General features: G+C 31.5%; 2 protein-coding genes across 4 annotated transcripts; both read left to right on the top strand.

The window, feature by feature from the left end:
• The first annotated feature begins 7,025 nt into the window (after window positions 1-7,025).
• Window positions 7,026-9,891, top strand: LOC131652188 (uncharacterized). The gene is made up of 3 exons (XM_058921982.1): window positions 7,026-7,265; window positions 7,393-9,546; window positions 9,707-9,891. The coding sequence occupies exon 2, from the start codon at window positions 7,455-7,457 to the stop codon at window positions 9,501-9,503; it is 2,049 nt and encodes a 682-aa protein (XP_058777965.1). The 5' UTR covers window positions 7,026-7,265; window positions 7,393-7,454; the 3' UTR covers window positions 9,504-9,546; window positions 9,707-9,891.
• A 192-nt stretch (window positions 9,892-10,083) lies between these two features.
• On the top strand, window positions 10,084-12,151 carry LOC131652189 (isoleucine--tRNA ligase, chloroplastic/mitochondrial-like). Of its 3 annotated transcripts, XM_058921984.1 has the most exons (5): window positions 10,084-10,693; window positions 10,793-11,228; window positions 11,317-11,444; window positions 11,543-11,707; window positions 11,840-12,151. In XM_058921984.1, exons 3-5 carry the CDS (start codon window positions 11,379-11,381, stop codon window positions 11,984-11,986), a joined length of 378 nt encoding a protein of 125 aa, XP_058777967.1. In that variant the 5' UTR covers window positions 10,084-10,693; window positions 10,793-11,228; window positions 11,317-11,378; the 3' UTR covers window positions 11,987-12,151. The 3 variants fall into 3 exon arrangements, with proteins under 3 accessions (XP_058777967.1, XP_058777968.1, XP_058777966.1); XM_058921985.1 differs by lacking the exon at window positions 10,793-11,228; XM_058921983.1 differs by having other exon boundaries at window positions 10,793-11,444.
• Window positions 12,152-13,374: the final 1,223 nt, after the last annotated feature.

Genomic DNA, 13,374 nt, shown 5'->3' with positions numbered 1-13,374 from the left:
TTTTCATCTATATGTGTATGTATGACTCAATAAAATATTTGTAAAAAACCGAACCAACCGAACCTAACTAAACCGCATTAGTTTGGTTCGGATTTTTTTTTAAAAGCCAACCGAACCAAATCAAACTGCACAGTTTTTTCTCTTGCGGTTCGGATGATTTTTTTCGTCAAAACCGCCCAAACCGCACCGCGGACACCCCTAATGAGATGGTTGCGTGTATGTTCGGTTGGGTGGAGAATATTTCGCATGTTCGCCTAGGTCGGGGCTAAGGTGAGTACTGGATGAACCCACATGGGGTTGTTGGTTGTATGGTATATGTTCTTGGTATTGAGTTTGAGTATGTGGCATTTGTTGGTCTTGGTATTGGTCATGGTGATGTGGTTGGGTGCTTGTGGATCGATATCGTCATTGTGTTGGTTGAGTGGTGGAAATGTGTTGGGTTTGTTGTTGATGGGTGTATGTTTGTTGGTAATGATGTTAGGTATTCGATGACAACATGAATAGGAACTTTTAAAAGCTAAATGATTCAATATTCATCAATGTTTCATATTTTGTTTATGGATGCTATCGTAGTGATAATTGTTTAATTTTTCAGATTCAAATACAATTGAGTGCATGATCAGTAAGCTATGCACTTATGCTTCATATTGGAATGACATATTCGTTGTTTTTTCAGGGTCTTAAGAAACCTAGTCAACAAAGCATACTGGACTACTTCAACAAACATGGGTTTGGAATTAAGCAAACTCCAATTACACCTACTATTGCGCCAGCTCCTCTAGTAGCCCCTGTAGTACCTATTCCTACTGTAGTACTTGGACTCGTAGGTTCACGGGAGGATGTTCTAACTAGGGCTGCTGCACTTGGATAAGGAACTGCCATCACAAGTTTCAAGTGGTTCCTAGCACTGACTAAAGATGTCAAAGACAGAAAGGATGGCCCTTTCCGAAAGCTCTTTAATCCATAATGAAGAGAGTAATACGATTTTTTTTTAAATAACCAACTATTAAAAAAAAATACGCCACTCCAAATGGCGCCTTCCTAGTGTACACGCCATCCTAGATGGTGCCTCCATGCTTTTTTAGGAGGAGGAGCCATCTCATATGGCTCCTCCTTAGTAACTTTTTCTAAAACCGGATTATATACATAATTTTTCTTGAAACGTTAACGTGGTTAGTTGTGTATTTTTTTTCAATAGTTGGTTATTTAAAAAAAAATCGAGTAATACAACCCTTTCCGAAAACTCATTTATTGGGGCTAAGGTTGTTATTAATCTATTATAAATATTAAAAATCAAAGTACCTGGAAAAGACAATACAAGTCCTCTGATTAAATAACTATGTCTATTCTTATGGATAAAGTTGTCTTTTTGCAAAATAACTCATTTCTATTCATTTGACATTTAATGCTATATGAGGTGTCAGCCTCTTATATTTTGTTGGTATTGGTTTTTAATTTCTATTTTTTTATTCAACCTAAACCCTATAGAAAAGAAACGTGAGGCTGCATAAAAACGTGACAAGCTTTTGGCTTTTGGATTTTCAAAACTTAAATCCCTCCACTCCACTGCAATAACTATTCCTCTTTGGAACTATAACCGCAGCCAACAAAATCGTTTTTTCATTCCTCCTCTTTCAATATTCTTTCAATATGCCTAAAACCCTCCACATTCCAATTTCTACTTCCATTCCAATTCATATCCATTAGGGTTTTTGGAAAAGCAAAATCTTCACTACCAACAATGCAATAAATCCTTGGCCTTTAAGTTTTCTAAAACATGTCATTTTCACGCTTCACCTTATATATTTCTCCATATCACTTTTCTTCATATCAGTTCTTCAAGATGTGAGTTTATTTTGTCATTCCATCTTTTTGTTGTTGCAAGTTTCGATCTTAATTTACTGTTCGTGTGAAATATGTTTTGTTCTTGCAGTTTTTTGCGCATTGGCATGGCTCACCTTTCAGATCAGGTCCATTTTTTTGATGTTTACATGAAAAATGGAACACCGATAATTCGTTTGATCTTTTATTTCATATAAAAAAGTTGTTAATCACACCTGATTTGCTCTGCTCCACAAATTCAACGCAACTGATTCGAAACTTTATGGCTTAGAGGCATTTGATACAAAATTGATGTTATGTTTGTTTGCCTATTAGTTATTACTTTTTTTTTACTATATTGCAGTTAAGAAATCGTGTTCTATTTGTTTTCCTATTAGTTCTTACTTTTTATCCTGTATTGCAGTTAAGAAATCGTGGGTGAAAAAAAAAGTTCATATCAACATTGTTTATCCTTAATCAATATTTTGTTGGATTTCATTGTTGAATAATTTGTTGTGTTTTTTTTTCTTTAATTCAGGAACTGATTTTGCACCTTGGATGTGTTTTTTCTTCTTTAATTTAGGAACTGATTTTGCACCTTGGAAGAAGGGAGCTGACATTCTGATGAAAGAGTTAGAGCTACAAATTTTAGAACAAAAATTACTCCTAAGAATATGAACGGTCTGATATTGTCATTCTCTGAATGCAAATATATTTCTTCAAATGGGTTTTTCATGGCATGCGTAAAATCACTTCCTCCAAACAAATATTTTTTACTAAAGATAGTTGCAATTAGAAAATCTTTTTGCAAGCACTTATTTTAAATTTCTCTGTTTAGAGACTCCATCACCTGATAATGCTTTCAATAATGCTTTGAAATGAGGAAAATATATATTTTCCAAAGATGTTATTTTAAATTTCTCTGTTTAGAGACTCTATCACCTGATAATGCTTTCAATAATGTGAAATGAGGAAAATATATGTTTTCCAAGATGTAGTTGTTCCATGGGAGAAACAAGTTATATATAAACCCTGTATTACAAAACCTAACCTATATTTTTTTTTACAGACACGAAGAAAAGTATGACGCGTGTTATCCCCACCTATTAAAAGGACATCTTTATCTTATTTTTCATGTAATTAAACAACTATTATCTTTTGTTGTCATAACATTACATTTATCTTATGAACTTTTTTTAGTTGAAAATATGTAGTATATAAATATGATATGTGAAGGGTTAGTTTTAGCAGATTGGGAGCTACATATGTGTTTTGATGTGCTTTTTCTCCTGGTATTAATGTATCTACTCAACTACTCAACTATTCCTTCATTTGTAGTCCATGAATTAGTACCCATTAATATATAATGTGTATTGAAATTAGTACTCATAATAATTTATATAAGTAAATTATTTAATTTTGTTATTATATCAAATGTTTATAATTAGATGTTATCGTTAGATTGATGTGTATATTAGCACATCTATAGAATACTTATTTTATTTTAATCAATATTTTTTAAAATCCTTATTTTTAAATAATAAAGCATTTTAAAATAAAGCATAATAAAGTATTTTATGAAAATAATAAATTTAACTATTTATACAATTATTTGTATAAATGAGAATAAAAAGCAGATTATGTAATTTTCATAATTTTTTTAATTAAAATTAATTTAACAAAGCATTTTAAATTTGAGATCCTTATAGTTATTACACTATTTAATGGAAATTACTTAATGTGATTATTTTAAATATATGAGAATAAATATATAATATTTATCATAAGTTTTAAATTTCTAATTTTTTTTGGTAGCAAAAAAAATCTATTTTTTATAACTTTAGATATTCAGATCTAATTACTCTATTAACATATTTATATTTTAATTATTTGTTTAATTTTTAAATATTTTATCTTTTGCTCTTGAATCTTTTGACGGGGTACTCTCATACATTTTAGATTTGTAAAATTTGTAAATTTGAAATTTGACAAGGAGTTCATATATTTTAGGTTTGAAAAAATGGAATCATATCTAGGTTTAATTTTTTATAGAATTAACTCATTTGGATTCAACTGGCGTTTGTTAAAACATTTGGATTCACGGGTAGATGTGAACATATCTATGAGATACCAGATGTAGATTGATCATTTTAATATCTATCTTTTAACTATTTCTTTTGTTGTTGTAATATATAATTGAAGTTATAACACGGGTAGATGTGAACATATCTATGAGATACCAGATGTAGATTGATCATTTTAATATCTATCTTTTAACTATTTCTTTTGTTGTTGTAATATATAATTGAAGTTATAAAAATGGTTGTACAATTTATTATAAATAGGAATCAATGTTTAATAGTTGGTAGTGAAAACATGTAATGTCAATTTTGGTTCATTATACTATTTTGGTTCAAAATAGATTGAATTTTGGTTGAATTATATTAGCTTACAAATCAAAATTAGATATAATTTTTTATAATCGAAAATAACTTAAAAATATTTTTATATACAAAACAAATTTATTGTTGATACAATTATTTTTATAAACGGGAACAAGTTATAAATGTTATTTTCAATTAAAAAAATCAACTATGAATAATGTGTAATGTGTATGTCAAAGGGGGTGGATGTGAACGTATCTATGAGATGTCAGTTGTAGACTGTTCATTCTAATGATTATATATAAAACTCTTTTTGGCTGCTGTTTATATAATTGAAGTTAAAGAATCGGCCGTAGGGTTTATTATAATTACGAATACATTTTTAAAAGTTAGTTTATATTATTAGTTTATATTTATTACTATGTAAATGTCAACCAATTGAAGAATGAATTCTTACTTTATAAACAATGGTCTGATAGACGTGTAAAAATTGTTATTAATATTAATTTTTAAAAATTGTTATTAATATTAATTTTTTAGTTTAATTGGTATGCAGTGTAAAAAGTTTTAGACCATCATTGTATCATAATCATTCAATTGTATTACTTTAAAATAAATTAAAATAAGAGTCAAACCGGTTTTGATTTATTGACAGTGTAAATAAAATTTACACTATTAGTGTATACCAATTAAATTCTTAATTTTTTCAGATACTTTTAATATCGATTATCAATAGGAGAATTTATTCAATAATAATTATTAAGAGAATAGTGATTTTTTTAATTGAGAGATTTCAATATTTTTTAATTGAGTGAATTTTGTGAGAATGACACCTCATTATGTGGCTAGGGTTTTGTATAGCGTTATTATGATCACAACCTTAAATTTATTTTAAAGTATATTTGATATTAATGTATGATTATGTCAAATTAAATAAACAAATTTAATTTATAATTTCAAAAGAGTTTAATAACAATCAACGTAATCAAAACTGGATCGAAGATTAAACCGGTATAAACATAAATTTAAGTTTTGACCGGAGTCCAACCTAAGTTCAATCGGTTACAATTAAATATAGATTTTATGATTTATAATTAATATATAAAATTCTAGAAAAAAATAGAATATAAAATAATTAAAAAAACAAAAAAAATGATAACATTTAAATTAATTTTTAGCATGAGATTTTATTTATAGAAAAAATGATTTATTTAATTATGGCGTGCATAATCGTAAATTATTATTTTTATTTATTTAGAAAAAAATCCTTAATATTTTGTATTTTATATGATAATAATATTAAGGATATAATTGAAAAAATGGTTTAGGGGTGTGCAAAATATCCGGTTTTGATCTCCAAAGGGATGGCAATGGACAGGGTTTGGGCAGGGTACTATAATACCCGTCCCCATACCCGCAGTTTAAAAAAATCCCCGTACCCGAGCCCAAACCCGCGTGGATATCAATATTCATGCCCGTACCCGTACCCTGTGGGTACCTCAATGCCCATACCTGTACCCGTTTACCCGCATTTATAGTAAAATTAAATCATTTAATTACAAAATATCATATAATTTAAGTCTTTTTAACAATATTAAAAAAAATATGTATGTTATTGTTGAGTTAAGAAACAAATAAACACTTTTATTAAAATGTGTAATTATTTAATAGCGATATATTTTAAAAAAAAAAAATTAGAATCATGCATTTTTATATAATAATATAAATGACATTATAGAAATATGTAGTGTGGGTATGGGGCGGGTTGGGTAGTAAGGTACCCGTGCCCACACCCATACCCGCATATTTTAATGGGTAATTACCCGTGCCCGTGCCTATACCCATTTTTATGGGTATTTACTCTACCCGATATGGGGTTTTTTGTGGGTACCCACTAGGGATGGGCCAAATTGCCATCCCTAAGTCTCCAAATCCATAACCAAATCTAAAGCACTTTTAAATATCCGGATATAATTGAATGGTTATTAACCGGTTTAATTATTAATGGTTTGGTTATCCATTCTTATAATCCGGATATAATTAATGGTTATTAACCAGTTAAATTATTTTGGTTTCGGTTATAATCCGATTATTGTCCAAATTCAAATATTTTAATTCTCAAAATATTAATTTTTTTTAGAAAAAAAATATTTTCGGAAAAAATAATTTTTAAAACTGGATTTTTTTAAAAAAACCGGTTATATAATCATAACCAAATTTATAACCGATTTTATAACCAGTTTTGATTAAAATGTGGTTATGGTTATAAATCCAAACTATTTAAATGGTTTTAAAATTGTTATGGTTTGGTTTTTGAAAATAACCAACAATGCACACCCCTAGATAATATAGTGCACAATAAGTAGGGGTGTGCAAAATATTCGATTTTGATGTCCAACTCCATAACCAAACCTAAACCACTTTTAAATATCCGAATATAATTGAATGATTATTAACCGGTTTAATTATTAATGGTTTGGTTATCCATTCATATAATTCGGATATAATTAAATGGTTATTAACCGATTAAATTATTTTGGATTCGGTTATAATCCGGTTATTATCCAAATCCAAATATTTTAATTCTCAAAATATTAATTTTTTTTTTGAAAAAAATATTTTCGGAAAAAATAATTTTCAAAACTGAATTTTTTTAAAAAACCGGTTATATAATCATAACCAAATTTATAACCGATTTTATAACCAATTTTGATTAAAATGTGGTTATAGTTATAAATTCAAATTATTTAAATGATTTTAAAATGATTATGGTTTGATTTTTGAAAATAACCAACCATGCTTACACCCCTAACAATAAGAGTAGTAGTTTCAGTTAGGCCTTTAGAAAAGTAATTTAGCCCAAACCCGGTAACCTAACTCGGCGGCTTCTCTCGGACATGCTATAGCTTTGCTGCCGGCGGCTTCTCTCTCAACTGACGGATCCTAGTTTTCTCGCCAGAGACGGTTGCTTTCAATCGCTTATTCAATCACATCTCGCCGGAGACGGTTGCTTTCAATCACTTATTCAATTATATCTCATTCTCGACTCTTCAGGAACAGGTGAGTTTGTTGTAGGAGAATTTTATGGATTTGTGAGAGGGGTTGAGTATTATTTTACCAACACCATGTATAGTAGTTTAGGTTTTTTTTTTTTTCACTTAACAGATTAATTGAACTTTATCTTCAGGGAATTTGCATTTCAGTGGATATAGTTGTAGCAGTTTGTGTTGACTGTGTAAAGAAATTTTCATGGACCTTTTTGGTGGCAGTGATTCCGAAAATGAAGATATCTCGAAAATCGAGATAAACCAGGATTATGCTCGTAGGTTTGAGCATAACAAGAGGCGGGAGGATCTCCATCGTTTTGAGGAATTAAAAAAGAAGGGTGTTATTGATTCGGAAGATGATGAGTCGGAGTCGGAATCATCTGATGATGATATTGGGAAAAGTTTTGATTCTAGGAGTGATACGAAATTCTTTGACGCTTTGATTAAGGTGCAGAGGAAGGATCCTGTTCTTAAGGAAAAAGATGTTAAGCTTTTTGAATCGGATCATAGTAGTGAAGACGAAGGTGATGATGACAAGAGTGAACCGAAAGATAAGGGGAAAAAGAAAATGTATTTGAAGGATGTGGTGGCAAAGCATTTGATTGAGGAGGGGGCGGATTTTGGCGATGAAGAGGAAGAGAAAGGTGTATCAAAGACTAGTAAGGGTTTTGTGAATAGGGATGGGAAGAAGAGTTATGTTGATGAGCAAGAGGAGTTGAAAAGGGCTTTTCTTGAAGCAGTAGAAAAGGATGGTTTAGAAGATGGGGAAGGGGAGTTTTTCAAATCCAAGGAGAAGGGAGGTGAAGACCAAGTAGAGAGTGAAGACGAGGAACTTGTTGAGAAACTGGATGAATATTTCGGTAGAGATGCTGAAGCAAATGCAAATTCTAAATTTCTAAAAGACTATTTCAAGAATCAAATGTGGATAGACAAGAATGTGGAGAATTTGAATGTCGGAGAGGAGGATTTTCAAGATATTTCGGAGGATGAGATAGAAATTGAGAGGCAGGAAGAGTATGAGCATAGATTTCAGGAAAATCCGGGAGATAGAGTGTTGGGTCATGCTCGGAAGGTGGAGGGGTCAGTGAGGAAAAAGACAAACACAAGGAAAGAGCAGAGAAAGAGCAAAGAGGAGAGAATGTCAATAGCACAAAAGGAAAGGGAGGAGGAGTTGAAACATTTAAAGAATGTCAAGAAGCAGGAGATACGGGAGAAGGTCAACAAGATCATGAAAACTGCTGGGATTGATGATGAGGATGTTATCCCTTTGTCTGCTGCAGAATTAGAAGAGGAGTTTGACCCCGAGGAGTATGATAGAATGATGAAGAAAGCATTTGATGATAAGTATTATAATGCAGAGGATGCTGACCCTGAATTTTGTAGTGAGGACGAAGAGGACATGGAGAAGCCGGATTTTGAAAAAGAGGATGAATTACTTGGGCTTCCTAAAGGCTGGGATGAATCTGGATCTGATGGTGGGTTTTTGGCTGCAAGAGAAAAAGCTTTGAAAGAAAAGACTGAGATTACCAGTGATGATGATGATGATGATGATGATGATGATGATGATGATGATGATGATGATGATGATGATGATGATGTCGTCGAAGGTGAAAATGAAAAAGAGGAAATTCCTGACGAAGGTAGTAGTCGGAAGAGGAAGCGTAAAATAGCACTTTTGGAGAAAGCTAGGCAGGCAATGATGGAGGAGTACTATAAACTAGATTACGAGGACACAATTGGGGACCTAAAAACAAGATTCAAGTATGCCAAAACAAAGCCCAACAAATTCGGCATTGGTTCCTCTGAGATACTATTGATGGATGACAAGGAATTGAATCAATATATTTCCTTGAAAAAACTTGCTCCTTACCAGGAGGAGGAATGGAAGCTTGGCAAAAAAAAAAAATACATGCTGAAGATGAGGGCTAAGGAGATCCTTCGTGCAGCAAGTATGGGTAAGAAGAAAAATAAGAAGTCAAAGGTTAATTCTAGCAAGATAACTTCATCAAGCAATGTTGTGGAGAATGAAAAAGCAAACACAACAAGTTTGGGTAAGAAGAAGAATAAGAAGTCAAAGGTTGATTCTGACAAGATAACTTCATCAAGCAATGCAGCAAACAATGTTGTGGAGGATGAAAAAGCAAACACAGAAGAATCAAAATCAAAATCAAGGAAAGCCAAGAGAAGGGAAAACATGGCTGATTTGAAGTTATCACAGTCAAGGCTTAAAGCATATGGAAAGACATCCTGAAAATCTAAGCGTGGTGGCAAGTAGAAGTCGATGGTTTGAGCAGGTAATTCCTATAGTATTAAGTTAATTTGAATTAGTAGCATAAAAATGCTGGCAGCTATTGTTAAATAATGATGATTTTGTTAACATTTCCTTTATGTGATATTGGATTTTACTTATTTCTTCTAAAAATAATAACATGTTTGTGTTTCACTGTTTTGCAGTGTTCCTATACTCTTATAGAAGATTGGAAGTTTGGACATTCCAAGGGACAATGTTCTAGCCCAAGTTTTGTGTGTGGAGAAGTTTTTGTCTTTCTAGTTTTCTCCATTAAATGTACTTTATGTATGGAATTCTCAGTTATAGTCAAACTGTGTCTTTGAGGTCAGCAATTCATTTTTAACAAAAACTTGTGATATTTGTGTTTCCAAAATTGCATTCAGAATAGTACTGATTTTGGCATTCACAAGTTAATTGTAATTGCATAACAGATAACATTAATTTGTTCCATCGTCATTGCTGAATTAGTCTTCAGAAGCCTGATTGTATAATTTAAGTTACACTTTCAAGTCAAAGTCGATCTTGGATAAAACACATTAGACAAGTTATAATGTTCTTTATATAAGTCAAATAACTCCAAAACTTTATAAATTGAGAAGATAAATTTCCAGTTGGTATAAAGTTCAGAATCCATTTTAATGAATAATGGTTTGTTTACAAACTGAAAGTCTATTTCTAGTTAGAAAAGAAATAAAAAATCAGTATTTCACTAACTGACTAAAGTAAATAAAACAAAAAGATAATATTGTGTCTCTATCAAATTTGAAATGGAGAAAAAACAAACCAAAAATATATCAAAATTTTCTGCACACTTATAATTCTACTACTTTACTGTCAACTTTCTTCTACAACTAGTTCATTCATTTTTCTGTCAATTGTCTCGAAACATATATGATGGATCAATCCATAAAAAGACACCAATATACCTGAGCTAATCCTGGTGGCATATAATTGTCCATAATTTAGTTCATTGCTTACTTTCTTTGAATTTGGTGTTTCTTGGCTGGTTGTTTGTACTCCAGGCTCTTCCTGGGTTGCAGTCTTGGGAAAAAGAGAGTCCCTTGACTTTCCTGCAGACTTGTATCTTGAAGGAACAGATCAGCATCGGGGGTGGTTTCAGAGTTCATTGCTAACTAGCATAGCTACAACAGGTAATGAATGAATAAAATCCTAATATTTATTACTTGGATTAGAATTAGCAAATCATAACAATTACTATTATAAATAGAAGTGAGTGTAGTCTGATTTAGACACGCAGAATCACAAAATTCAACATGGTACCAGAGCCGGTTCTGCTCATGTAACTAGTGGGGTTTATTACAGCAGCTGCCAGCAGCAAGTTGTCGCCGCCAAACAAAAGTTTTCCGTCAAGTTTCCATACTCTTCTGGCGCTACTGCATCTTTTTTCTGTGAGCCTCCTAAACAATCTATTATTTATTTGTGACGACTCTTTTCCGGCTTTTTGTAATGACACATTCGGTGGACCCTTCTTCGATGTGTATCATCAGTCACCAACGATACCATCATGATCATACCGTCATTGCCAGTCCAGCCACCTGTGACCTACACCGTCATTGGAGCAGCAACGTGCCAGTAGTTCTCCATCATTGTGTCATCCTTTCAAATTCTCCGCTGTGTCATCCTTGTGGCAAGTTTAGAACTTCTTCCGTCATTCACTCTCACTTGGTCTGCATTTCCATCACGCTTCCTTGTGCATGTTCACTATGTTTTTGGGCGAGACTCTTCAAATTTTTGTCATTTTTGTCTACTACAGGAAAGGCTCCATATTCTTCTGTTTTAACTCATGGATTTGCATTGGATGAGAAGGGCTTAAAGATGAGCAAGTCTATGGGTAATGTTGTGGATCCACGTAGTGTGATTGAAGGAGGAAAAAATCAGAAGGCAAGTTACATGAATGTATTATATAAAATATAAAATACTAGTTTTGGAGCTGTATCAAACCCTATAGTTTCACTTTATCAAAACTGTGTTGTTCTCAGGAAGCACCTGCATATGGAGCGGATGTCCTACGGCTTTGGGTTTCTAGTGTAGATTATACTGGTGATGTGATGATTGGTCCTCAGATTCTTCGTCAAATATCTGAAATCTACCGGAAGTTACGGGGAACTTTAAGATACCTCTTGGCAAATCTTCATGGCTGGGAAGTAAGTTCAAGTCCTGTGGCTGAATGAAATCCTTTTTCTTGTCTGCTTATTTTAAAATATTGCTGATTGTATCTTTGCCTCTCAACACATTTTTTTCCTGTTTGTCTTACTATGTAACTTCTTTGTTGACAGACCGATTTTACTGTTAAATACGATGAGCTTCCTAGGATTGATAGGCATGCACTATTTCAGCTAGAGAATGTTGTAAAAAGCATTCAAGGGAATTATGAAAATGACCAGTTTTTCAAAATATTTCAGGTAACTTGTTTTAGATCCTAGAGAAACATTCTATATATACAAAATATGCACATTTGATGCTGATACATTGAAACGGCTATTTTTTAAATTGAATTGTAATAAATTGTAAATGTAAAATTATTTATATCATCTACAATTTGTATCTTGCCTTGTATAACAGAAAATACATATGCTGTCAAGTATACTTTTTATCCTGTTAGTGTATAGAAATTGTTTTCTTTAATCGAATACAAATATAAGGTATCAAATGTGAATTTATAAAATTATAAAATGAAATAATTTTATTATTTTATTTAGATTTTAATTCGTAATGAAAGTAATACAAATTTAATCAAATATTTACACAATGAATCTTCATATTTCATTTGCAATGTTAATACCAATTCTGAACAAAATACTACAAAAAAATCTAAGAAATAGTAGTATGATTGAGTGCTCTCAACCATAAATTTGAATATTAGAATACCGACTTTACTTCAAGATCATGCTCAAATGTTATTTACAACATGTTGCTTCTATTCTCAAATTTCAATGTGAACAAGCTTAAACAAAATCTTTCTAAATTTCTGTTCTACTCAGATTTTTCTCATTCTCACCAATTCAACTGAGTGTTTGTCAAAGTGATCACTCAATTTAATCATATCAAGCCTCATCAATAGAATAGAAGAGTAAATAAATGATGGATCAAGCAAGAAATATTAAATATAAGAATCAAGATCTAAAATATGAGAAACTCATTTGTATGATTTGACTTGTGAAGAGTATGATTCGACTCAAACAAGACAAAGGAAAAACATGAAATTTCATCACTTCATAATTCGAGTAACGTGTATCCTGTGATTCGAGTCACAGAGTTCCATGATTTGAGTCATGTACAACTTGTGATTCGAATCATGATAGTTGCACAAATTTACTAAATGCATATGTTTCATTTGATTTGATTCATACAAAGTCTGATTCAAATCACTCATCAAGAGTTTCGAATTTTTACAATTTTAAAGATGTTTTGATATTCCATTAATATTATGACTTGAACTTATCTCAATTATAGTTTTATTAATGTTCTCAAGAATATTTCAACACGATGATGTTAGGTTCAAGTCATAACATTAATAGAATATTTCATCTCAAAATGGTTCTTGAAAACATGGAATTTTATCACAAATAATTTGAGTAATTTGTATCTTGTTATTCGAGTCACAGAGTTCCATGATTTGAGTCATGTACAACTTGTGATTTGAACTATGATAGTTGCACAAACTTACTAACATCATTGTGTTGTTTGTCATAAAAAAATATCATTGGTAGACTCTATCATGGACCTCGTCCTATTATTGAATAATCGGTATGCCCCACTATTTGTAGAGTATGTCAAGAATATTCTTTCATCATTTTTAGGATCCAACTTG

Source organism: Vicia villosa, linkage group LG2 (assembly GCF_029867415.1).
Source record: "Vicia villosa cultivar HV-30 ecotype Madison, WI linkage group LG2, Vvil1.0, whole genome shotgun sequence".
NCBI lineage: Eukaryota > Viridiplantae > Streptophyta > Magnoliopsida > Fabales > Fabaceae > Vicia > Vicia villosa.
The sequence above is the reverse complement of the archived record's forward strand: the minus strand, read 5'-3'. Positions and strand labels throughout refer to the sequence as shown.

Bases quoted from the DNA above. Each gene is read 5' to 3' on its own strand.
- LOC131652188 (XM_058921982.1), top strand. From the start codon at position 7,455: ATGGACCTTTTTGGTGGCAGTGATTCCGAAAATGAAGATATCTCGAAA.
- LOC131652189 (XM_058921983.1), top strand. From the start codon at position 11,010: ATGACACATTCGGTGGACCCTTCTTCGATGTGTATCATCAGTCACCAA. The intron at 11,445-11,542 runs GCAAGTTACATG...TGTTGTTCTCAG, and splicing joins AAGGAGGAAAAAATCAGAAG to GAAGCACCTGCATATGGAGC. The intron at 11,708-11,839 runs GTAAGTTCAAGT...CTTTGTTGACAG, and splicing joins CAAATCTTCATGGCTGGGAA to ACCGATTTTACTGTTAAATA.